Genomic DNA, 26,835 nt, shown 5'->3' with positions numbered 1-26,835 from the left:
CCTCCCACCCCCTCCCTCTCTCCCCCTACCACCCCCTCCCTCTCTGTCGCGGAACTCGAGAGAAGGAGAATCAAGGAGCGCACCAAAACCACGCGCGACAATTCCGGGGTTCGCGAGTTCGTGCCCCCTGCTGCTGCTGCTGAGTTGGCGCTGCCAAGGTGGAGAGGGCTCCGTCGTGTATAGGGCGTGCCCTCGCCAAGATCGCGTGGCTGCGAGTGTAGGGGGCCGTCCATAAATGACGTCACGCACCTAGGGGGAGGGGGGTCAGACATTTGTGACGATGTGTGACGAGGGGGGGGGTGAGAAATGTGACGTCACATTAAAATGCGCAACTTTAAATATAAACAACACGTTCTACTTAATTAAATATAATTTTTAATAAATGTTGTCTCCTACAACATCAGAGTGCAGCGCCACATTAAATACGCACTACAATGGCAATAGTTTAAAGCTATTTGAAGCATGTTTTATTGTTTTGGGGGGGGGGGGGCAGAGCTTTGTGACGTCACATTTGAGGGGGGGGGGGTCTGACTTTTTGTGACGCCATGTGACGAAGGGGGGGGGGGGTTCAAAAATCGTCCAAAATCGCGTTACGTCATTTATGGACGGCCACTAACGATCGCGAACACCGCAGCCAATCGAAACTAGCACTCCAATTATAATTAGGATGCAGTCATTGCTAACATGAGTGATCGTGCCGACGCAGTCTCATATAACAATGAATGTTATCGGTATAAACCAGCAGTGCCCTCACACGGGGTGGAGCGGTGGGGCAAGTGGTTAGCGCATTGCACCTTGACCCTGTGTGAACCGAGTTCCATTTCCGCCCAGAGATATAACAACATCAGTGGCGGGTGGTTTCTGAACCGGCTCTGGGCACTCCCTTCACCGAACCGCAGTGACCAGCGTGGTCGCCGCCTTCATCCAGCAGTGGATTGACCCCGGGATGCGAGTTATTTCGCGTGTCCCGTAACTGCCTGTGGCCATTCCGAATTGAGTTTGCCACGTGTCAATATGCGGCGGCTTGTGGAGTATTTGTTGTTGTTGTTTTCAAAATCGCGGTTGCTCAGCACAGGCCCATCCAGGCGCCGCGAGGCCAGCAACAAACAGCACGAGTAGAGCGGTAATAGAGAAGCGTTAAGACGTGTGTTGAACGTCAGCGAGGCTATACGAGTTGATCACCTTGACTCACGCGTATCAACGGGTCTGGTGTTTCACTACTCACGGAGCGCTGTGCGATGGACACTCCTGGGACGTCGGGTTGCCCCCAAGTCGCGTGACGTCACAAAGGAACCACGTGCGCGCGGGCACGGGGCGCGCACTGCGGGAAGCCCAGCGCCTGTACACGGAAACGATTTCATCGCTCCATCTCCTCTCGGTTGCGTTCCGTTCCTTGGGCGACACCAAGGCTGGCTTCACACACAGCGGTGTTCTTCACTCATTTTCCAAGGGAGGTCACTTTTGCCGATAATAATACATCAGTCTGAGGGCCGCTACAGATTTGAAACCATCGTTGGGTATGACAGCAGCACGATGATGGGTTGGGGAGGGGGGTCACACTCTGTGTATTGTCGGGAGCCGTACTCATAAAGACCACCAGGGTCCGCCAGTAGCACGCGGGCCTTGCAATGACACGCAGGGGGTTTTAGGCTTGCGTTTAGTGAGCGCGATCACACGTCTCGCTCTCAGCTCACGCGTTCACACCACCGCATTGGAGCTTCCTGGCGTCACGGCGACCTGCTGGGGTGGTCAGGGCCCAGACACGATGACGGTTCGATATTTCCCACGGCCCAAGAAAGCGCAGTGTCCAGTGACGGATTCAGCTAGTGCGGGGCCTGTAGCATATGTTATAAAGGGGCCCTAAATAAAAAATAATATGAAAACACAAATTTTTTACTTGCATAGTAAAGTAATTGTATTTTTTCATTTGATATACAGACAAAATACGACAAATCGCTAACCTTAAATACCCAGTTGTTCATAACAGTTGAAGGCGGTATAGTACTATAGTAAGAGCAAGTCCAGAATCACTGATCGGGAATTGATCACTTGAAAGCATTAGGCGTTGGGCCCCTAGCATTTCTAGCTACGAAGATAATCCGGCACCGTCGGTGTCCACCGCGCAGTGGACAATGACGTTACAAAGTAGGCGATTGCCGGTGTCAAATGATGACCCCAAACCATAACAAGATTGTCAACGGTGCAATGAATACACGGGAGGCCTGTAGGTCAGTGGCTCTCCCACTGGCCCCCTGCTGGTTGTCCCACCTGATGACGATTGCTTGTGTTGTGATCGAAACGTCGTGATCTATTATTTTTCTACCTACATGACTTTACCAAAAGAACCAAAGAGTATAAAGTTTCATTATATCACACGCTTTGAGGGTGCCGCGGTGGTGAGATGTTAACTACCTCGCCCGGTATATAGGTCGTGGCTTCGATCCCGACCCTGACGCCTGTATATTTAGAGTTTGCATGTCTCTCTCCCTGTAGTCGCGTGTATTTTTGTCCAGATCATCCGGGTTTTCCCTCTACCTTTAGAAAAATGCGTTCAAGAGTTTTTGGCTGCAATAAATGTCCACGTGATAAGCCACTTTGTTGAGCTATCATTTGTGGCCAGGTCGCTTCTGAAAAAAAAAATATATAGCAGTGGACCTTACCTGGTAAAATAAAATAAAGTTCATAAATTCCGTAAAAAAATGACATGCATTCCAATAAAAATAATACACTGCGCGTGGCACGTTACATTCTGCACATGTACAGAGTCATGCCCCACAGCGCGTGGGGCGTTGTCGAAGCACGCTGTGTGGAGTGGGCGCCCACATCCCTAAGATGTCTTCCGATGTAGACGTAGGCTGCCGTGTTCCAGCACAGTGGCTTGGCATTCCAAGTGTTTCATCCAAGCCGACCGGCACACGCTTGCACGGAGGACACTGAATCGGAATGGGTGTGTGCACAATGAAACGTCATTCAAATTCCACAGTCAAGTAAAGGCAATTTTTTAAGTTTATTGGACATTTCAGCACCCAAACCTTGTGGCTTTATTTTTTAACAATGCACTTCATATAGCCGTGTAATTTCACTTTTGTGTTCAGGCCAGCAAGGGGGGGGGGGGGAGCGAGCTCTGTGCACGGGAGGAGCACCGAGGGATCTTCACGACGCCACGGCCCCGTTACGCCGAGCCGCGGGCCGTCGCGCTCCAGCCTGGATGTCGTCGCGAGCGGCGCGGGGTCATGTGGGCGGTGCTGCCCCCTTCGGACCTTCAGCGGCTCTGCTGCGACCTCACCGCCCAGGCCCTCCCGCTGACACTCTCGCGGGACTGCACGCTTCTACCAGACGGCAAAAATACATTGGGCCACGTGCTCAGGAGCCAATTGTAGAGCGTTCGCGGTAATGTGGAATGACAAACTCCGGCCGGGTTTGACCTGCGGTGAGAGCGAACGGCCTCGCGATGGCAAGGCTGCCAATGCTGACTCGGGGGACGACTCGCCCCACTATCCCGCCAAGGTTGAGAACGCGAGCGCCACATTGCACGCACCTGTACGTTGAACTTCTCTCGCGCCGTACGTAGCCAACCGTGGCTCATCGGAGGTGCGGGGGGAAGGACAATCAAACTTAACACACTGCGGGGAATCGACAGTGGTCGTGCTGTGAAGCAAAATTTCCACTTTGCGGGCCAAAGACACGCACAAGCGGGCGACATCCCTGCAACACGAACGGGCGCACGCTCCGCAGGGGCCGTCCTTTTACGAGGGCCATCCTTCCCGCTTTGAGGTCGTGGCGCGGAGCGGTGAGCCAGGAGCAGTGAGCCAGGATACAAGGCGGGACCCGTGCGCGGTCAACTCGTGACATGAAGGCTGTCAACGAGATGCGATTCTCGCTTGCCCTTGGCAATGGCCGTGTTGTGACGGACATCAATAGCCGCTGACCCCCACCACCAGCACCGTCCACGGATCGATGGGGTGCAGCGTCTATGAGCGAACGAGCTCTTCGGCTGTGACACCACTGAGCACGCGAAGCACTCCGCTCAGTCGAGAATTTGCCTTCATGTAATCCTGCACTGTGTAGTATATTAGTAAAAAAAAACACAACACAACAAGCTGGCAGGCCAGCCTCCCAAGTGAGGACGTTCTTGGTGATCACCGTCGCCGCTTTGTTCCGTTGGAGTGGCGCCCGCCGTGCCGACGTCAAGACCTCGCGCCCGTGACACTTCACGCCGCGGGCGACGAGCTCGTTAACCAACACCACGAACCTTCTTTATTTTGTCGCTTACTTTTTGCAATATTTATCCAATTGAAAAAAAACCGTAGCTCCATCTCCAGCCGTCTCTCTTAGTGAAATAGAATGCGTTGACAGGTGTTGTTTGTTGACAGTTTGGGTCACCCTGTGCACCATGATAGACAAACACAAGGCTGAAACAACATCGTAGGCATCACAGGTCGATGGAGCAATCGCTTCTAAAGCCCCCGGCAGAAGCAACTGCCACCAGCATTGCATGGCTGATGGCGGGTTTGCAAATCATCAAATCTCTCATGGGACCTTGTGCTGTCGCGTATGCGATGCACGTTGGTGGGGCGGTTTCCACAGCCGACTTACAAAATTTACTCCTGTAATTATTTGGCAATGGTAAACATTGCATAAATCCCGGTTCATGGCTCGTTTAGTTTTCTGAAGGACGCATGGGACAATAGTAATGTGGTGGGTCTTTCGGCACTGCTTCAGCACAAGATCTGGAAGCCAATACTGATGCGTGCAGTCCAGAGGAGCCTGAATTCTAAAGTAGTGGCCACATTATATCTGGTGACGCTGCTGCTGTTGCTGCGTTGGCAATGGTGCGCACGCGCAAATAATAAAACGACGCAACGTATTAGTCAAGAAACACCGTGGCCTTAAAAAGAGAAAATATTAAATAATCATATTTAAAAGTATACATTGGCCCTGGTCCACAGCACACACAGAGAGGCGAGAGGTGGAGCGATCTCCATCTCTGGCCTCTCTCTGTGTGCGCTGTGGAGGCCACGGCCGTTCATGGCGAGCGCGTTGCCTTTTTTTCTGTTACGAGTAGCGGCAGCGCGACGCGGGGAAGTTCGTGTGACCGCAGGGCGTGTAAAGATCCGATTCCGCGGGCCATTTTAAACCATTCCACAAAAGATGCACGCGGTGAGTGTGACGTCACAAGGAGATCCGACTCCAACGGCTCAACGCCAATCTGTCCTTGACACGTGTACACTATCGTTCTGTAATAATCATTAAAAGGCATTTTTATTTTAAAAACTCAAACTGGTTTTCGTCTAAGCTTCAGAATATACACAAACAACACAAAAAGATCAACAACATTTGCGCTTTGCCCAACACAATTACAAACATACAAGCTTCAGAACACCTGGATGCACACCAGCTACACTTGCAGCAGGAAACATGTTCTCTGACACGCAGCGCTGAGGCATTTGTATCAAACTGCTACGCACACTCCAATGGGTTTCCGGTTTGTACTTTGCGTCGCTTGGCGCGATGTCTGACGTTTGCGCTCCGCGTGCTTTGTGGGCCCCTTCAGAAACTGAAGTTAAGAAGCTCAACGTCAGACACCGTGTCGAAAAAGACGCTAAACACGCGGCCTTCACAATGGTGCCGCTGTCAATGAGGCCAACTCCAGACAGCATTTGCCTCCGCGAGCCTGCAAACTAGGCCAAAGGATGTGATTGCGTGCTAAATATATTTTAAAATAAATTTACAACAGCTTTAACCACGGCATTACGTCGCAGGACGCGCATTACCAACCTTGGTGAAAGTTTACGGGGAAACGGTCACGTCGCTTGACCCTCGGTGGGCGGCAAAGAGCGGCTGCCGTACCGAAGAAACGGGTGTCGAGGCTACGTTTGGGAGTCTGGAAATCGGCGTCAATGCAGAGTGCGTGGCTGTGGCAGACGAGCGTGCACCCTGCGGCAACCGCAGACGCCTCGCAGGTGTCGGGGGAGAACACGTCGGAGTCGTGACGAATAACACACCCGGGCATTGGACTTGCACCCAAGCGTACGAGAACGAGCTATGGCGTCGCTTGACGATTATCCTGACAACACACCTCGGCCTTGTGGCCTCAATCGATCAATTGTTTTAACCCGCCGGGAGCGGTTCGTACGACGCACGTAACGAACCCCTCGCACGTCGACAAAGCATGAGTGGCCTCTCTGCGTCGCTCTGTCCACATCAGCGTCTGGAAGTGAGAGTTCCTCGTGCACGCTGCTGGACGCTACATTTGTGGCTGCACAACGGACCCTGGAGGATTTGGGGGTTTGTTTTTTTCCATAGAAATCAAACGCTTGCAATCCAGGTGCCAGCAAATGAAATATGCTTCCAGTCGCTCATGCAGACGGAGCGTTGTGAGGCCTTGACTCCTCCATGGTTGTCCACTCTCCCATTCGGCGCATTGGGATCCTAGTATGGAATTCGCATTATGAATTATTATTGATGTGTTGCTCTAAATAAATGCATCTCTTTAATTTCCTAACCCCGATTTGTTCATCCGCACGACACCATGACTGCGCATGAAACAGACAGCTCCAAGTTTGACATTTTACAAAAACAAAATCAATGTCGGAAACGACGCTCGGCCACATCTACGATACATCGTCGCATTTCCTCATTGCCCTGTGGCACCTCGCTCATCACGATTGTGGGCCCCCTTCGTAGCGAAGCCTATAAAGCGACAGCATTACGGGAGAACGTCCTAAAACACCACCGATCCAGAGAGCGTGTATGCCCACACATGCCCATCCCAGCTGGGAATATGGCAATTTTAAATGTTAAGATAGTACAACAACTATAAGCATCCGCATTAAAGATCGTCGGTGTTGTGCAGCCCTGATGCCTCGCTGCCACAATTGTGCCCAAGCACGATATTCAGAAGCGCATTCCCTGTTGACAGCGAGGCCTAAGCCAGGCTATGGAGCAGGCTAGGGCAGGTCACCCCGCTCGGCTGGTCAAGGGCCGTGGGCCTTTGCCCCGTAACGCTGCGTGGCCGCCGCGTACGTCGCGGCGGGGCGCTTTTCCCTGGGCCTGCACACGTTTCAGTGACGAATGCGCAGGGGATGCAAAGCTTTGATTACGTGATCGGTGCCACACGAGCCTGAGATAAGCACGGCTAAATAGAGACAGAAAATTCTATCCGTAAACACAGAGACCAAAGCCCTAGTTTTTAACAGACAACACGTATTAATTAATACAGTAGAGATTTAATTTCGACTAGCAAATGCCAATGCACATTCAAACGAGGATATAAATGGCACAAGGTACCCCGTTACCAACGAGTTAATCAAATACGCGCTACCTCGGCAGAAATCACACGCGCTGGGCGCGGCGCGCACGCACAAACCTTCCTCCGCACACACAGTAAGTCGGCCGACGTTGTCATGCAGAGCGAGGTTGGTCTTCCTTCTTATAACGGACGCCCCAGGGAGAGTAAATGGCGGTGGCTCCGTGTGCGTGCGAGCGAGCGAGCGAGCAGGCTGCCAGCGAGAGGTGCGCTCACGGCCCTGCGAAGACAACGACGACGACAACAATGGCAGGGGCAGCGACGTCACAAAACGTCACAACGCCGTTGAGTGGCGGTGACCCAACGACCCCGCAAGCTCTCGGTGGGTTTTAGTCGTCAGGTTTTTGGGGCACGGCGTGCGTTGAGGCCGGGTGGATCGTGGGGAGGGGGGGGGGTGCAAGGGTGGTACACCGCTGAGCTCCCTGGGTTCAGATCCGAGCCGCCGCCCGTGACCAACGTGAACCTTCCGAGTATGGCGAGTTGGGTAACCTCACCAAGAATTGCCAAATATTTATTCATTTGTTTCGCTTGATTCTGTCAACTCCGGATTAACCACAGCACGGCGGCCGACGTAACAATAACTAAACAAACCTTCAATGTGACATCCAGTGACGTGGTAATCGGGCACGCGGTTCACGGCCGTTGGGCCTGTGCCCACTCGCCGCGATAGAAACGGAGACAACAACAACAACGACAACTACAAATAGCAGAAGTGGTGACCGCGAAGCAGCGGCACAACGATGAATTTCAACAGGGGGGTGGGGAGGGAGCTATGCAAGATCCACGATTGTGGGTCCCCTCCCTTTCTCCCAACTCACTTTTTACTGAAATAGCTACGAATGTTTTTTAAACGCATAGCAATAATACGTCGGCTACAACTGTCTATATTAGTTTAAGTTGCTGCACCGTGTATTGGGTTGAGAGGAAGATAGTCGCACGGTGACGGTGTTGATTAAAGGACTTTACGGTACAATACTCGCAATTAAGTTGTCATGCGTCGTGCTTTCATGCTGCACGTCAGCAAAAAATGTCCCGGTGTCCAGCGAAAAACACCAGCAGCAGCGCTGCTATATTTGACGCTCTGTATTTTTCGGAAATATAATTTTTAAAGTTTGTAACAATGTTTTTTGACATTTATGGTTAATTGTTGGAATATATTTAAGTAAATAAAACATCTTTATTTTATTTCTTTTGTTTGTTTTTTTGTTTATCTGTTGATTCGGGGCCCCTCGTGGCCGACTGGGCCCCTATGCGTCGCTTAACGCTGCCGCTTACCCCCCCACCCCCCACCCCTCATAGCTGTGCCCCTGCCGCGAGGGGTGAGGGAGTCGGGACTGCGCGAGGCTTGTGGGCCACACCGGGGCGCCTTCACCCACCCCAGGTGGACAGGAGCCCGATGGCGAGCAGCGCCAGCACGCTGAGGGGCGCCAGCCCCAGCGCCCCGCACTCCATCTTGCCCTTGGGGCACGGGCACACCAGCACCGGCACGTTGGTGTGGTTGTTCTGGGGCGGGTTCCCCGAGTCCGTGGCCACCACGGGCAGGAGATGGCGGCCCTTCTTGAGCGTCTGCAGGAGCCGCACCTCGGTGTGCGTGCCTGCCGCACGCCCCGTTGGGGCAGCAGGGGAACGGGCGAGCGGAGAAGACACAATCCCGCGTTAGCCCAGTGGTGACCCATTGCCTGTGTGGTGTAGTGGCTAGCCCAGCAGTCACCCATTGCCTGTGTGGTGTAGTAGCTAGCCCAGTAGTCACCCATTGCCTGTGTGGTGTAGTGGCTAGCCCAGCAGTCACCCATTGCCTGTGTGGTGTAGTGGCTAGCCCAGCAGTCACCCATTGCCTGTGTGGTGTAGTGGCTAGCCCAGCAGTCACCCATTGCCTGTGTGGTGTAGTGGCTAGCCCAGCAGTCACCCATTGCCTGTGTGGTGTAGTGACTAGCCCAGTGGTCACCCATTGCCTGTGTGGTGTAGTGACTAGCCCAGGAGTCACCCATTGCCTGTGTGGTGTAGTGACTAGCCCAGTGGTCACCCATTGTCTGTGTGGTGTAGTGGCTAGCCCAGGAGTCACCGATTGTCTGTGTGGTGTAGTGGCTAGCCCAGGAGTCACCCATTGCCTGTGTGGTGTAGTAGCTAGCCCAGGAGTCACCCATTGCCTGTGTGGTGTAGTGGCTAGCCCAGCAGTCACCCATTGCCTGTGTGGTGTAGTGGCTAGCCCAGGAGTCACCCATTGCCTGTGTGGTATAGTGGCTAGCCCAGGAGTCACCCATTGCCTGTGTGGTGTAGTTACTAGCCCAGCAGTCACCCATTGCCTGTGTGGTGTAGTGGCTAGCCCAGTGGTGACCCATTGCCTGTGTGGTGTAGTGGCTAGCCCAGTAGTCACCCATTGCCTGTGTGGTAATTTGTGAGACAAGCAGCAACCACCGGGAATTCAGAATCAGAATCTTTGTTATATCCTGGAGAAATCCGATGAGCCGTGAAGCTCTTTTTCACAGATGTCCTATTGCTTTCTCACTGAATGAGTGCTGTTTTATCAATATGTAATAATCCTTCCAGAGACGGCTTCGGAATCGGTCCTTTTATTTCCACTCCACAATACACTTTGCTCACTCACTCTTAATACCTTCGTCACGTGGTTCCCCCAGCCAATCGTACATGGACAGCTTCGACCATTCTCGATGGTTCCCTGTCAATCCCGGGACCACGCCCCTCATCCGGCTCCCCATTGGCTGGGGCCCCGAATGGCTAGGCCAATCACTCCTGATGACCTGTCGTGATGACGCATGGGCCATGGTCCCTATCTCAACCCTTATTGGCTACAAGCAGGACCGGCAAGCCAATCCCCACGTGAACCCTCTATGGCTGTTAATTCACGTGTGGGTTTTTTTCTATCATAAGTCGGTTCTGTTTATTAAAATGAAATGATCGTTTACAAAAGTGAATGACATTACATAAATATTTTATCTAAATAAATAAAGACCTTGATTAGTATTCATATACGTCTCAAAAAACCTCTAGGGTACTTCCCGACAAGGTAGAAAGCTGCAATTTGGTACAGCTTTTTGGACACAAACAACAGGAAAATTATGAAAATCCGAGATTTTTAATTTTAAGGCCCCCAAATCTCGATTTCAAGTGCTCCATAAACATGTTTGTGCGTGTCATTCAGAAACCGTTCAAAATATAAGATTGCAATTTGTTTCCTTTGACAGAGCAAATTAAATGAAAGTGAGAACCATCGTTGTATTTTATGATCTTTAAATCTGAATAATTCGAAAACGGAGGTCGCTCACCGTTGACCTTGGTGAGCCTCCAGGTCTTGTCCAGCCCCATGGGCGACTTGGGCAGTGCGATGATGAAGGGCTCCCCGTTGGGCGCCAGGTCAAGGTCCCGGGCCCAGAGCGTGCCGAGCGGCGGGGACGAGGCGTTGCGTGGCCCCACGCACACGCGCAGGTCGGCCGGCATCACGTGCGGCGCGTTGTCGTTCTCGTCCAGCAGCGTGATCACCAGCGTCGCCGTGCCTGTTGCCGGCGGGACGCCTGCACCCGCCAGCAAACGCTTTGAGGCTCAAAACCGCGCGCTTAACTTCAACTATTTTTTATTATAGCAGGTAAGGCCCACTGAGCTACGTGGCTCTTTCTCAGAAGCGACCTGGCCGCAAACGATAACTCAACGAAGTGACTTATCACGAGGAAATATATCGCAGCCAATTACTCTAACCGAATGTTGATTCTAAATGTGGTGGGAAAAACCGGATGCCCTGGAGAATAATCCACGCGAGACACATCAACTCCAAATATGCAGCAGGCATCGTCACGGTTGGGATCGAACCCACGACCTCCTGTATACCCGGTGAGGTAGTTAACATTCCACACCCTCAACTCGAGCAGGCTCTGGGCGAGGCCTCGGCCACGCTGGGAATTGCCGAGAGCCGAGCCGGAGCTGCCCGTGACCGAGCATCTGGAGCATCGTGGACAGCGACCGAGCGGCTCGTGGCCTGGCTGAGTCGAGCGAGGGGTTGAGCCACAGCTGAGCCACGACCGAGCCAACAGCCCCGAGACTCGCGGACTCCGAGAGAAATAAGCGCCGCGACATGCGCGATGCGCACGCCGCGGGTGACACGTTCATCCAGCAGCGGACTGAAAAAGGGCCGTTGACGAAGAAAGACTCTTCGTGTGGCGAGGACTCGGCTGTGGGCGAGGGAGCTCCTAGGGCGTGGGCCCACGGTGGGCCCTTGGGCCCTCTTCCACGCTGGGAAATTTGAACTTGCGAAAAAAAAAAAGATGGCAAGTCATGGATTTCTGACCGCACGCAAACTAACCTCAAGGTGTGTGGAGACCTGTAGCCTGTGGCACAGGGGGCTCGTATTGTACGGCCCTTCGCTCATCCACTGATGGAAGGCTTCCACCATGCCAGACCAAGCAACGGTGGTTGCTGGGCAATATTCCACTACTCTGGTCAGTGCTTTTTGGTGAAGTCGGGGGGAGGGGTAGGCCCGGTTGACGTGTCACTCATCGTTGATGTTAAAAGCTGTGGACGACTCGGCCCTCAATGAGTACGACGTGATAAACATCACACTCGGAGATACAAAGCGCGGCCGGGCGCGGTGCTGGCCACCCACACTCCTTCACGTGCCGCGTGGGCCTTCATAGGCGCTACTCGCTCACAGCGCTCGCCCCAACGGCGGGGATCTCCGCCTCGGCGTGCGAGCGCGGCGCGTACCGTTGTCGGTGGCGGTGAACACCGCCGTGTAGCGGCTGTTGTTGACGAAGGGCGACTCGCGGTCGAGGCGCTTGAGCGTGCGCACCTGTCCCGACGTTGGCACCACGCTGAGCCAGTTGGCCGGGTCCGACAGCACCGCGTACCTGAGGGTGGGGGGACACGCGGGGACGGGGGGGGTGCTCACGCCAGCTCCCACGCTCACACCCGCTGAGCACGCTGAGCCGCTTGGCCGGACTGTGAAACCACTGCAGACGACTTCACCTGTCCCGTGACACGCGGCCCCTTCGGTCACGAACACTCGGCGCTGTGAATGCGGCGTGAATACCGAACATACTCATTAGTCGATTACCTGGGGAATGGTAGGGGAACGGTTAGCGCTATGCTGCGCTATGAACCCGGCGACCCGAGGTCGATTCCCGCCCACGGCCAACACCGACAACGAATATTTATACCGGCGCTGCGCCTTCCATAGGTCGATCCGTCCTTAAACGAGTGCCTGGTGTGCGTGTGCAAGTGTGCGCATGCACTCACCGCACTGTCTGCTTGTGCGCGCGGTCGGGGTCGGTGGCGTTGAGGCTGAGCAGCGTGGTGCCCGGGGCGGCGTTCTCGCGCCACGTGATGGCGAGCGTGGACGAGGGCGCGAACTCGGGCGCTTCGTTCACGTCCGTGAGCGTCACGCGCACCGTCGCCGTGGACGAGGGGCCGGCCTTCACGCCTGCCGCCAGCGCCTCCTCGTTCTCCGCCACGATCACCAACTCGTGCGCCGACGAGCGCTCGAAGTCCAGGGGCTGCGGGGCGAGTGGGGTGGGGGGCAGGGGCGGACGCGGCGATGGTCGCACCTTCAAGAGGAGAGCGAGTCGGCGCCGTTTGGCGCGGACGCCGATTGTCTTCGAAATGAATACAGAGACATAACTGTGGCGATTTTTGTCAATATTGATAGGCAGTAGTGTGCTGATGAGTCCTGATGAGGACAAATCCGGTCAACAATCGCGTCTTTGTTTCACTGCCCCCTGTTGGGATGGCCACATTTCCTCAACCTTTTGAGTTTGTGGTCTAAAGTATGAATGACAAAGGTTGCCATACTTTCAGTTCTTTTTGCGCTGGTGGTCTGGACAAGGCTGAGGGTTTTTGTAGTACAGCACTGTACATGCAATTCTGCACAGCTGTGTGCGTTGTGAAATCTATTTTTGTCCGGCCTGCGTTTATGTTCCCGTTGTGATGGATTTTCTCGTCGTTTACAGATTTGAATTAGTAGTCCGATCGATGGACTTGACCCCGCCAAAGCAACGTGGAATTTACACCACTGGCTGAGGGCTATAAAACAGGGCCCGGACAGCACCTCAACATTCATTTGGACAGGGCGCCAGTTTGACTTGTTGCGCTCCGAACAGACCGGTCCCACCATAGGAACGTGGAATTCCCACAACAGGCTCCGGAGATGCCCTCCCTCTCGCGTCACGGCGCGGCATGTCACCCCCTCCCTGGGCATGGGGCCACGCTGGAGTGTGGCGGGGCACACACGCGGGGGGCACCTTGACGGCGGCCAGCATGCCCTGGTTGGTCTTGGGGTTGGTGCTGACATTGAAGAGGGCTGCGTCGTTGCCGTGGGCGATGTGGAAGACGGCGCGCCATGCGGGGCCGCCTGGCTCGTCCTTGTCCTCCACCGTGAGGTTCAGGAACACGCCGCGCGCGTCCTCGCGCAGCGTCACCGCGTGCTGGGGGGGGGGGGTCACGGGAGGAGGGGGGGGGGTGGAGGCGCGCGGGGGTCACCGCAGGTCACCGCGTCCTCACCGCATCCTCGCTCACCGTTGAAGGTCGTCACGCGTCGCACGTCGTGGTGAACAAAGGATCGGGTCATGCGTGAGAATTAAACGATAACAATCCCATCGATAGGTGTTGTTCATTGAAGAAGTTGTTTTTAACGGTGTTCCAATTATTCTTGGCATTCATTGATGTCGTGAGATGAAGAAACTCCCGCAGCGAGCAGTGTACCACACGGAGTCGGAGAATGCCCCCCCCCCTAAAGGCGATGTCTTAAAGACAACTACGATCTGACGTTCATTCGCTCTCTTTCATCGCCACTTTGATTTTGCCCTGCAACGAGCATCAAAAGCAGGTCAAGGAAGCCTCAGTGTTGTTTAATTCTCAGAGCTGAAGCAAAGTGAATTAAGTTAAAAGCTGGACGTAATGGGGAGTTAGTTAGTGCAGTTATTGGTGACCGGAGCAAGCTCGCTCGCTCGACTCGTTACACTCGACAAGCCGGGGTCGGCTCGGCGCTCCGACCCCCGAGCCCCCCCCCCCCCCTCCGGACCCCTGGGCACCGCCTGCGCAGTGTGCCCCGCGCCCTCGGTGGCGTGTGCCGGCTGCGTCTCTGCCCCTCTCCGTCACCAGTCCCCCCGTGCCGCCCTGCCAACCCTCCCGCACCACGGTCGTGAGATGTTAACTACCTCGCCTGCTGTACAGGAGGTCTGGAGTTCGGTCCCGACCCTGGTGCCTGTAATATTTGGCGTTTGCGTGTTTATCCCTGTGATATAAATTTCAGCATTTGTGGCCAGGTCATTTCTAAAAAAGGAAGAGCTACATAGCTCTGCTGCCATCTCCTGGCCTCCTGTCACCTCGCTTTTGGAGTTGCGCAAATCGATGCGATCCACCAACCCTCGCATCCACAAGGCACTGGAGCGTGGGCATGCATCGCCATGTGTGGAGTGCAAACCGCAAACACCTAAGGGGGCCACAAGCAGCCGCTCTGCATAGCGTGAGGGCGGGCGGCAGGTGATGCCACCTCGTAGCTCTAAAGGCCACGGAGACCCGCAATCTACTAAGAGGGCCCGGTCCTTCCGCGCTGCCTCGCACGGGGGGACCTGCTCACGGGCAGGTCTGGACTGGCCGCAGGGCAGCAGTCTATAGGGCAAATGCCCGGTGGCCCGGTGCAGGGGGGGGGTCTATGTGGGGAAATTGCAAATGTGACCAAAGTAATATTTTATGACCTCTAATGTGTACGCTTCATTGTTTGTTTACGCTCTCAGTTCGGCAGCCCCAAAGATCCTTCCTCGTTCGTTTTTTGGACCCTGCCCACATGCGCCAATGAGATCGCACAGCAAAAATAGCACTAACAACACGAAACATCACATCTTAACATTTAGCGAATTTCATTGCCCGAATTTGGGCCCGGTGGGTTTTCAAATGCCTGGGCCAATTTGTTTTGTCTCAGTCTGTCACTGCTCGCGGCTGCGGTCCTCCAACGCCGCCGGCACCAGGGTGGTGGTGCCGGCGGCGTTTCCTCTCGACCAGGGGACCGTGCGAGCGCGAGGTGTCATGCCGCGGCTCGCACCGCGGAACAAGCGGGCGGTGGCAGCACGGCCAGCGTAGTGATTCGCACACTGCAGCGGTATTCACTCGTTTTCTGCCGGCTGGGGGGCACTTTCACCGATAAAATGTCAGTGTGCGAGGGCCGCCACGCGTTTGAAACCATTGGGGTTTAATGATAATAATAGTAATAATGCATAAAACGCCCTTAAACAATCGTTCTCAGGGCGCTGTGCATGGCAAGGCAGAAAACAGTTAACAACGAGCATGAAAAGGAGACCGTGAGAAAGACGGTTGAAAGTAATTGGAGAGAAAGACATTCTAACAGCAACACGACGGGTGGTGTTGTCACTCGTTGTGCATCGTCAGGGGGCCGCACTCAAGGCCACCGGGGGCCGCCGGAGGCCCGCGGGGTCTTGCGATGAAGAACCCCGGCGCACAAGATTGCGCCGTTTAATCGACCGATCGTCCGGCCCGCACCGCGGACGGATTTTTGAATTGCTGAATCCCTCGATCAGGAACTGCCCAAACGTGCCGGGTGGGGGGAGCCTGCCTGGAAATCGCCTTAAAGCTGGCGAGTTTCGGGCTAAACAAATCGAATTTGATTTGCGATCGTGATGTTGGGTTACACATTCATTCATTCAATGAATGTTTTGAGTATGAACTCGCCCCCACTAAAGAGGACATCGCAACACTTGAACAGCATACGTTAAACGAACAAGTCCTACCTATAAAATGGAGACTACACATTCATTACACTTTGCATTCAAATGTAATTAGAAAGTGTGAGCGTTACGTGGCAGTGACGTCACTGGAGAACTCCAGTGACGTCACATTCACGTGCGACGGATAAGAGCCTGGACACATGACGCTATTGAACAAGACCAACACGGATTCGGCCCAAGTTGGAATCCTCCTGCCGCTGCTGCTGCCACGTCTGAGGTCGAGGGCCAATCCCCCCCCCCGACTGCTGCCCCCCCCCCCGCAGCAGTCGAGTTGATTGTCGATGCATCACTCAGCGAGTCACTCCGGTCGCTCGCTCACCGGCGGTCAGTCGCCTCTTTATCGCCCTCATATCGCTAATACCATGGGCACTGTTCTTCACTCATTCATCCCTCCTCCTCCTCCCGTGTTGAAGGCTCACCAGACACTCACCGCTTCGCACTGCCTTCAACCAGCACCACCCTTGCAGCAGGTCACAGCAACACACTTCCCCACCCACTAACTTACCTCCTCACCTACCCGCACCATTACCCGCCCACTCACTCACCACACCGCAGGTCACCTCCCTTTACTTTATGCATTGTCCCTCGCACACTGCCACTTTGGAATTCCCTCCTCCCATCGTCTCTCTTTTCCCAAACTCTTATTAGAGTAACGTTGCTCACAATCCATTACAATTTTTGCGAAGTGTTGCGGCCCATTTTACGTCCCGGGCCCGCGTGGGCGCTGCGCTCAGCGACTATGCTAAAAATAGACGACAATGCGAGCCGCTCGCGCTGTTAGCCTCGCGTGCTCACGGTGAGCGGGGCAGAGGGGAGCCGAGTGGGAGCGGAGAGGAGTGGAGGGGAGCGGGGCGAGAGGAAGCAGCGTACCGAGGTGCGTGTGAACACAGGCGCGTGGTCGTTCTTGTCGGTGATGTGCACCGTGGCGGTGGCCGTGCCGGTGAGGCCCTGCTCGACCCCCGGCGTGTCGCGCGCCTCCACCACCAGCTCGTACGCCAGCGTTGGGAGAGACTGCACACGCACGGCGGGGTCAGAGGTCAGGGGTCGCAGCTTCTCGACGTGATGCAACCCGAACTAGGGACCACACAGAGCACCATGTAGTCCGCGCTCCTTCAACGGACGAGGAACAGCAAAACCACGCAAACTATTTCTCTCGTCGTGACCAGCAGCAGACCTCGACATTGGCGAGCGAACTCCTTCGCCTGGTACGCAGGAGGTCGTGGGTTCAAGCCCGACCCTGATGCCGGCTGTATATTTTGAGTTTGCGTGTCTCTCTCCCCGTGGCCGCGTGGATTTTTATTCGGGTCCTCAGGGTTTTCCCTCCCCATTTAGAATCAACGTCAGGCGTTTCGAGTATTTGGCTGCTATGCATTTATACACCCGTGTGCGTTCTCCCTTGTTGAGACTGGAAAACCCGAGTCGGAGTGGTCGGGGGTGGTGGGCGGGGGGCAGCCCCCTGACCTCGCGGTCGAGCAGTGTGGCGTCCACGTTGGTGGTGATGCTCCCCGTCTCCGGGTCGATCGTGAACATGTGGGCGCTGGGCACCGCGGGCGACTGGCTCAGGATGGTGTAGCGCAGCTCCGCGTTGTCCGTGTCCTGCTCGTCCGCATCCTCCGCCGTCATTATCATCACCACCGTCCCTGCGGCGCGAACGCGGCGATTCGAGAAGTGTGACGTGTAAAGTGTGTGCGCGTGTGTGCGTGATGCACGCAGTGTGTGACGTACGTGGTGTGATGTATGTGGTGTGTGTGACGTTAGTGGTCCGTGTGACGTACGCGGTGCCCGCACGTGTGTGTGACGCGCTCCGTACCGTTGGGCGAGCCCTCCTGCACGGTGCCCTTGTAGGGGCCGTGTGTGAACTGCGGTTTGTTGTCGTTGAGGTCCAGCACGCGCACCTCCAGCATCACGGGCTTCTCCAGCTGCGAGCCGTCCACCCTCACGCCCTCCACCCGCAGCTGCCACGTGGCGGGAGGCACCAGCGACGGATTCGGGGTCGACATTCGGGGATCAATGTGAGCATAACTGGGCCTTTGTCGGAGGCCCTCGCTAACAGCGCTTGCCCTGACAGCACGTGTACGTCGTTGCGTTGCACGTGCGTCTGTGTCTCTCTGTGTGTGGTTGTGTGTCTGTGTGTGATTGTGCAGAGCGGTGGTGTAGCGGTTGGCACGGCGTTTCTATGAACCCGGCAACCCGGGTTCGATTCCCGCTCACGGTCAACACCAGTGATGATTATCTAGGTCGACTCAGCCTCAAATGAGTACCTCGTGCGGTGTGTAAACATCGCCACTGGGGAGACAAAGGCGGGCGGACGTGGTGCCGTGCCGGCGTTCATAGATGCTCGCTAATAGCACTTGCTCCAACAGTCTGGCAGGGCTATACGGGGCATCTTTGTCTTCGTATTTTTTTGTTGTGATTGGCAAAGGAGCGACACTCACAACAACGAGTGTGTGTCCATGCATGTGTCTCTCTGTGTGTGTGTCTCTGTGCGTGTGTCTCTGTGAGTGTGTCTCTGTGAGTGTGTCTCTGTGAGTGTGTCTCTGAGTGGACTTGCCGATGACTGGTACCAGCGGTGTCAAGATCGGCCTCAGTGGAGGAGGCTCGTGAAGGACGCTACTGGGCAGTTGGAGGCAGTCGCCCTCCAACAACAATGGAGGGCGGAGGAGCGACGCTCACAACAACGAGCGGAGCGCCGGGTGGCTAAAGCACAGCAAGTTGGCACAGTAGGGGGCACAGGTGGTGCATCAGCCAGTCATCTCGGTCATCTCGGTCAGTCGACCCGTGGCACCTGGGTCTGCCCCGTGACCTCCTGTCAGCGGGCGTTCGACACTTCACGTGGCCTCAGGGTGCACATGGCCTGGCACAAGCGTCGTGGTGACGTCACCGCCACTTAGTGGCGAATGGCGGTTGTTGTTGTTGTGTCTCTGTGAGTGTGTCTCTGTGAGTGTGTCTCTGTGAGTGTGTCCATGCGTGTCTCTCTCTGCGAGCGTGTGTGTCCGTGCTGCCCGTGCCTGGTACTGGGCGATGTACTCGCGGTCCAGCGGATGGGTGACGAAGATGGTGCCGTCCCTCTCGTTGATGGTGAACACCCCGCGCGGCTCCTCGTCAGCGCCGGCGCCGTGCAGCCGGAAGTAAACCTCGCCCGGGAGGCGGTCCGTCACCTCCGCCTGGGGTCAGGGCAGGGTGGTCAGGGCAGGGGGTCACAGCAGGGGGTCAGGGCAAGGGGATAGGGCAGAGGTCAAAGCACGGTTCAGGGAAGGGGGTCAGGGCAGGGGGTCACGGCGCGTGAATGGAGGTAAAGGGGTAGTTAGGGGTCAGCGACAGCATGGTCGAGGGTCGAGGGAGTTTTTCACCCGAGGGTCAAAGTGTCGTGTAACAGTTGACTGGAAGAAAGCCTCACGACTAGAAACAGGGCCACGTTGACTCGACTACGCCGAGCGGCGATTTCTCTTCCTCGTGAATGAGGGCCGGGGGGTGGGGGGAGCTGGGGGGGGGGGGCGATGACTGCGCGAGGGCCGGTGCCTCGTTCACCGGCGCGCCGTCCTCCGCCGCCGCCTCACCTTGCCGACCTCGCGAGGGAAGGTTCCGCGCAGGTTCTCGTACACGTAGATGTTGTTGGCCGTGAGCGTGCGAGGCCTCCGGCTCAGCAGCACCCCTGCGTGGGGAGGGGAGGGTGGGGGGTGGACACACGCGGTCATCACAGAGGGTCAGTGCAGAGGGTCAGTGCAGCGGCCCGGAATGAACGCATCGGGGGCGGTGCGGGGAGGTGAGGGATGTGATGGAGGTGAAGGGAGTGGAGAGGTGAGGGATGTGATGGAGGTGAAGGGAGTGGGGAGGTGAGGGATGCGGGGAGGTGAGGGTCCCGGCAGCGATTGTGGTGAAAAAACGGCGGATTCACGAGGGACGCGCCGATGGAGGTGCAAGGTCCCGTCGCGGAGTTGAGGCGCGCGTGGGAAGAGCGCGAGAGCTCGGGTTGGTGACACCGCTGGTGTTTTGCGCGCCTCTCCCGAGAAACCTCCGTCGCTTCTGAGACGCTCAGCTCGACGCTGGATGCTCGACTCCAATTTCGCCAACTTGAGCAGCGGCGGCGTGAAGTCAGCGTGGACTCGTCGTGCCGACACGAGTCCAGAACTCGGCTGCCAGAATCCGATCATAGAAAGTTCAGTGGTGTTTGAGATCCTTCTTGTGATCTATAAGCCTCTCAAAACCGGACAACCGAGCTCACTCGCGGATTTGCTGACCCCGTACGTGCGGCCGTCCCGAAGGCTCCGCTCATCGATGGCCGGTGCCCCCCCCCCTCCCCCACCGTGTATTCCCTGGACGTGGCTCCCTCTGTTGTGCTGCTCCCCCTGGCTGTGTGTGAACGCCCAGGCGCCCAGTGTTGTCCATGACTCTGGCATGATGGCGAGAGCGGTGTTTGTTCTCCGTTGCTTTCGGATCTCTCAGTGAGCTCCAATGCACACGAGTTGAATTACTCCTCCCCCGGGCAACGAGGTATTTAAAAAAGCTATTTATTTAACTACTTATTTAACTATTTCTTGATCTATTTATTTATTGTGACGTACGGCTCTTTGAGTACCTTGTAGAAAGGCGCATTATAATGTATTTTATCATTATGAAAAATATTTTTTTACTATTATTAGTCTCCGGCTGCTGTGCCAGCTCTTATCGTAGTTGTAATCGTGGAGAATGTCAACTTCAAACACACGAAGCCGCAAAGTGCTCGAAGTGTTGTGTTATTTTAATGGCCACTACGCACTGGAAGGCAGCGCCACTGGCTCCCAGCGTGGAGTACCAGAGTACAGCACACGGACATCCTGCGTGACCCACCAACCTCACCACGACAACTCTGGGCAGTGGTGGCGAGTCAGAGTTGGCCCAGGAACTCAGGTCCGAGGGGGGCCTCAAAAAGGGCCCAGGGCTGCTCATCTGAAAATTTTCCCTGAGCCTCCAGATCCGTTTCGGCGGGTTGGGCACCGCGCGAGCTTGCAGACACCGAGGGCCGCATCTTGAAGTGAAGAGGGCCTGGCGCGGGAATGTGGAATGCGGAATGCGGCCAGGGTGGCGCTAATCGCGGCCGCCAGCGCCGCAGCATCTGTGAAAAAGAGCTTTATCGCTCATCGGATTCTTCCAGTTTAAATAAATGTTCTGACATCGTTCACCGCGACGCGAATATTCCTGACCTCCGCGGGTCGCGCTGGCGCTGCGCTGCCAGAGGGCAGCCGCGAGCTCAAATGTTAGCGGGGGTCAGCACAGCCGCACCCGTGGTCAGTGAAGTGGCGACCACTGCCTTGTCACAGAGACGTGGCAGGTGGCACGCATAGAGGGGGGGGCGGGGGCACGAGGAGAGTGGGGAGGGGTACGAGGAAAGGGGGGGGGGCAAAAGGAGAGGGGCACGAAGAGAGGGGGGCGGGAGTACGAAGAGAGGGGGGAGGGGGGCATGAGTAGAGGTGGGAGGGGGGCACGAGGAGAGGGGGGAGGGGTACGAGGAGAGGAGGGAGGGGGGCACGAGGAGAGGGGGGAGGGGGGCACGAGGAGAGGGGGGGCACGGGGAGGGGGCACGAGGGGAGGGGGTGAGGGGCACGAGGAGAGGGGGGAGGGGGGCACGAGAAGAGGGGGGAGGGGGGCACGAGAGGGGGGAGGGGGCATGAGAGGGGGGAGGGGGCACGAAAAGAGAGGGGGAGGGGGCACGAGGTTGTATATTAATAGCGGCTACAGTAGAAACAGGCGCAGCAGCTCGTTTCAATCTCCTAGGGGCTCCGTCCACTCTGCCACCGCTTCTGTTTTGTTGAAAGTTTTAGTTTACGACAAAACAGCATCACTTAAGTTTGTTTACACAGGAGAGCCCTTATCGCAGAGAAACAGCAGCAGCACACGAACCCTCCCTGTCTCTCTGCTGATACCCTCTCGTCGTGGCCAGCAAAAGACCACCAACATTGGCATGGACCTCCTGACCATCTCGCTGCCGCCGTGCGCAAGAACAGAACGGGGATCTTCCTCGGCAGGGCCGTCGCGAGGTTTACCACCACAACCACCACCACCACCACCACAACCACCACCACCACCACAACCACCACCACCACCACCACGGCCACCCCGTGGTCTGTGTCGCCACGAGTGCCCTCTAAATATAGGAGGCCGCAGCTCTCAAATCTATTTTTGCACCACCCCCTACATTTTCGGCTCAAGGTATCCGCCGATGTCGCCCGCGCCCGACGCTGCCGCTGTATCTCCGATGTTTCGCAATCTCCCCCCCCCCTCGCGTCCTCATACCGGGCCTGGCCACGAGCTCCGGGCGGCGGCTAACGCTGTGACCCCCGGGGTAGCCTCGGCAAGGAAGCCCCAAACCGTTATCCGGTGGGCCCACTTGCTTGGAACGTTTGATCAAGCCCTTGGTGACATTTAAATATCATCATCATGATTATCATCATCACCATCCCACGGGGCAGATCGCTCCGTTGGTTTCCACTGCACATTTCGTAATTGTCTCTGCCTTGTGCCAATATGCTCAAGTCGTGGCCACATATTTCTGGCACCGAACTCTTACGATGTCGTCGTCAAGCCACCCTCTGTTTGGTCTTCCTCTCTTTCCGGTTCCTTTAATTTTTACGAACAAAACCACTTTAAATGTTCCTGTTGCTATCCATCCTACATATGCGTCCAAATAGTGCCAGTTTCCTTCTCATCACTGCCTGCACCATCCCGTTGTCTTCTTCTACGTGCAACCTTGATCTCACGCGTACGTCGGTCACTCTTTGGGTCTAAATTAAAAGTAGCCTTCTACAGCAATATATTTAGAATGCCAATATCTTATCTCGGCCTCATATTTAATTCACATAGCGCGTGAATAATGCAATGATCTCATGCAAGCAGCGCAGGCAAACAACAACAACAACAACAACCCGGCTGATGCTGATGCAGAGCAACAGCTGTGATTCTACATCGAGAAGCTTGGAGGTGGATATTTGCGCCGGGAGTAGCGGCGGAGCGTAATTAATTTTAAATAAATAAAAGGTAGAAAAACCCGAAACACGAGGAGTCGGGCAGGATGAGGCGCGATGGACGAGACGCACCGCGGCACTTTCCTCGTGCGGAGGAAACCCGCGCGGCCGGCACTGCGGATTTTAAATCTCCCGCTCGCTCGTAGCGTGAATCAGGAGCGCCGCCATCCCATGGCATCGCCAGCGACGTGCCCACTCGGCTGCGCGTGGCTGCCGGCTGTGACCCAGCGCGGTGGAGGCAGCAGCGAGGCTTGGTGGCTCACTGGACAAACGTCGTTGTGAAAGCCCCGTGGGCACCGAGGAGGAGCCGTACCCTGGCTCGTTAGGAGATTGTAGTACAGCCACAACGTGGACTGCACCTGTTCCATCTGTAAGTGTTTCTCCCTCCCTCTCATGGGTTTTCTCCAGGTGTTTTCTCCCACGTGTAAACACTCATCAATTGGCCAATCACAACATGCTACATAGAGGACTGCAGAGCTTGGGCAATTGTTGGTTCTGGCTCACCGCGTGGCTGCCTTACTGATGGTGGTTCCTCCTCGCACCTCTGAGGTCGTTCTCTCTCAGAGAGTGAGCGAATATTGTGCGGCTCATCACAAGTTGAAGTTATAATTCTACTGTTGTATTGTGTGCCTCGGAAGTGCGGTTGGTGGATTACACAGGGATGGGGTCTGCACGAGACCGCGCATCTGCAAGGCAACGGGGTCACGATCAGAGGCGTTTGGGCATCATCTCGCCGTGTGTCAGGGCTTTCCTCCTAAAACGATGATTTTCTTTGCCAGATAAAGAAAGTGGCCGTGCATCGTACATCTCGAACCTCGTGAAAAACGTCACAGATCTCCCAGGAAGCTGCCCTTGGTTAACCTGACCGTTACTTCCACGGTCATCAGCAGGGTACCCTTATACAGGTAGGAACAACAGTTCCACACTGCCCACCAGGGATTATTTGTCTGTCGTGCATAGCCCCTCCCAAACATGTAGTACGCTCCCAGATTGGTTGAAGTGTGTCACGTGACCGCGAGCTTTCTGTCGTGCACGAATGCGCTGTCCAACCAAGTTCTTACTTGCCCACTCCGAAGGAACGTGTTCGATCCAGTTCCTTTGGGTTGAGTGCCATGTATTGAACCCTGCGAGAGCCCATCCAGAATGATGATTTATTCTACCGGAGGAAGGTTTGGAGACCGCAGTGATGCAGGGACATTGAGAGGCGTTGAGAAGTTGCAATCCGCGTGCTCATCTGACACCCATCAAGGACGTGTCTTGTGGCAGCTGCACAGGATTAATCGGAATTCCCGATTTTGTGTAAATCCACATGGTTACAAAACCACCCAAGTGACAAATTTGACTGGATTTAGAAAAAGAAAATCCAAGCTTCATTCAGTTCTATTCTTGCGCGTGCTGGCAGCAGCAGCAATGTGGCTCAAGAGCTCGACGCCCAATGTCGAGGTCTGCTGGCCATTGCGAGAGGGCTTCAGGAGAGAGAGAGAGTGAGTTCGTGTTGTTTTGCTGTTCCTCTTTCTCCGTTGAATGGGTGCAGACTACAGTGGTTTACGATACGGTGCATAGTTTGGGTTGTATGGCCACAATCGCACTACCGCGGCTTGCCTTTCATTTTTGATTCATGAAGGAGATGTGGGCATCGCCCTGTTTTTGATGAGGCTGATGTACTAATATGATTATTTATTGCGCAGAATGAGATGACCGAGCCGATTCGCGACACTGACAGTTCGGGCCCTCAACGCTGAACTGGGCACCCTCGGTGCTGGAGACCCCATCAGCCGGATCGAGCTCGACGGGACGTAAGACCCGGCAGTGGCCAGGGTGCCGAGTGTTCAAACGAGCGCGACGCTCGCTGCAGCCGCGCCTCCGCTGCACGGACGCGGCCGTGCGTCCCGCGACGTGGCCCGGAGCGGCCCCTGACACCGGCGCCACCGGCATGGTCGTTCGCGGCGCCGCTCTCCCGGCTCGGTCACAGCGGGGGGAGGGGGGGGGCGGCCTCGCGACGTTAGGTGGCGATCCGCGCCGTGCCACGGTGCCGCCCCAGGTGCTGGGAGGTGCAGGGAGTTGCAGGGGGATCACTCACGGTGGATGCTGCTGAGTGCTGCTTGTGGTTGCGCCTCCTCCTCCTTCTCATCGGGCTTGGGGCTCGCCCAGGTGCAGCCGGAGAGGAGCAGCGCAGCGAGCAGCAGCTGTGAGACACGCAAGTACGTACGCATGGTGAACTTCTTTCGCACCGTACGTAGCCAACCGTGCTAATCGGAGGCGCACGAAGACTCGCCCCTCCGCCCGACTCGCCCGGAGAAGCCCAGCCGTGCGAGGGGCGAACACTCGGCAGTCGACCCCAACAGACGGGACAGGTGGAGTCCACATTGCTGCTGTGCCGTCTCTCCTGGCCAGCCAGGACGGTGGCACCTCCTCGACCCACCAAACCTCGCCGCTGCCTCCACAGCGCTGGGTCACAGGCAGCAGCCACGTGCAGCATGGCCACGAGCGCTTGGTGACAAGTGCGTGGAGACTCACACCGCCACAGTCGAGCGGGCACGTCGCTGGCGATTACATGGCATGCAGCGTTACTTCTTCACGCTACGATTAGAGGGTTTGCGAGCGAGTGGAAGGTGTGCGCCCGGAGAGATTGCACGAGTGGGCACCTCAATAACATCAATTCCCAAGGGAGGTGCGGTGGACCTGAAATGCCCATCGTTTAAAATAAGGCCCTATAATAATAGTAATAAAACCGTTCAAAGTATTTACTCTGATAGATATCAATAAAATACCGATGTGTGGGTCCTGAGGAGGAAGGGGGGCGATTGCCCACATCACCCCCCCCCCCGCCCCTCCCCCTGCATCTGCCACCGCACTGCTGAATTCACATTGTAGATGCAGGAGAATGAGGCTTGAGTTCACGAGTAACCTTGGTGAAGTCACAGTGAGGAGCAGCCATTAGTTAACACAGATGAATTCGCTCATTAGGGAAAAATGAAACGTAAATTGCCCGTGGAAGCGCAGCAATAGGGTTTAAATATATATTTATGAACAGATGAGAGCCCATAGATTTCCATTATATTTTTTTGGCAGAGGGAAGAGAGTGATCATCAAGTGGCATTGGCCGTGAAGATTTTAATTGACCCTATGGTTTTTTAAAAGTATCCGTGTAACTGGAGCTATGTAGACAACATTGTCCGTGGTGTTCTGTGGGTAATTTTAGAAAATGGAATTGGGCCCGGTGGGTTTGTTTTGCGATTCCAGTAAGTGCATGAGAGGAACCCGGTTAACACCGGTTAACACCGGTTAGTACCGGTTTCCCGCACGAATAGAAACGTCTCGAGCAGTAAGCACGACACGTGTCGCTTTTAACACATTCCTACAGAGGGAACTGGTAGGAACGTTGGGTTGCTCGGTCAATGGCCAGGGTCAACGGCGGCGTGGTGTATTCCGCAAATATGCCCGACTGTGAGGGCGGGCACAAGCCGGCGTGAGTCGGTTAAACGTTGAGTTTTATAAGGGCACCACGGGGTGACTAGCCCCTCCCCACCCAGCCCCACCCCTCCCACCCCCCCACCCAGCCCCTCCCTACCCTCCCCACCCAGCCCCTCCCCACCCAGCCCCACCCTCCCCACCCAGCCCAGCCCCTCCCCACCCTCCCCTCCCCACCCAGCCCCTCCCTCCACCCCCAGCCCCTCCCCACCCTCCCCTCTCTACCCAGCCCCACCCCTCCAATTTTTGGATGCACGATGGACGGACACAATAATCCCCTGTGGGCTGGTGGAACCAGGGGGTTCCTACCAGT

General features: G+C 55.8%; 1 protein-coding gene across 1 annotated transcript; it reads right to left on the bottom strand.

Moving 5' to 3' along the window:
- Positions 1 to 2,988: 2,988 nt before the first annotated feature.
- LOC144732371 (cadherin-13-like) lies at positions 2,989 to 25,302 on the bottom strand. Its single transcript, XM_078613863.1, has 12 exons — positions 25,132 to 25,302; positions 19,611 to 19,705; positions 19,062 to 19,217; positions 17,864 to 18,008; positions 17,515 to 17,693; positions 16,924 to 17,064; positions 13,555 to 13,737; positions 12,554 to 12,810; positions 12,023 to 12,165; positions 10,594 to 10,839; positions 8,686 to 8,904; positions 2,989 to 7,529 (listed from the first exon to the last, which is right to left on the bottom strand). The coding sequence occupies exons 1-12, from the start codon at positions 25,262 to 25,264 to the stop codon at positions 7,522 to 7,524; spliced, it is 1,905 nt and encodes a 634-aa protein (XP_078469989.1). The 5' UTR covers positions 25,265 to 25,302; the 3' UTR covers positions 2,989 to 7,521.
- Between the last annotated feature and the right edge of the window lie 1,533 nt (positions 25,303 to 26,835).

Source organism: Lampetra planeri, chromosome 42 (assembly GCF_965212315.1).
Source record: "Lampetra planeri chromosome 42, kcLamPlan1.2.h2, whole genome shotgun sequence".
Lineage (NCBI taxonomy): Eukaryota > Metazoa > Chordata > Hyperoartia > Petromyzontiformes > Petromyzontidae > Lampetra > Lampetra planeri.
This window is presented reverse-complemented; position numbering and strand designations above follow the sequence as displayed.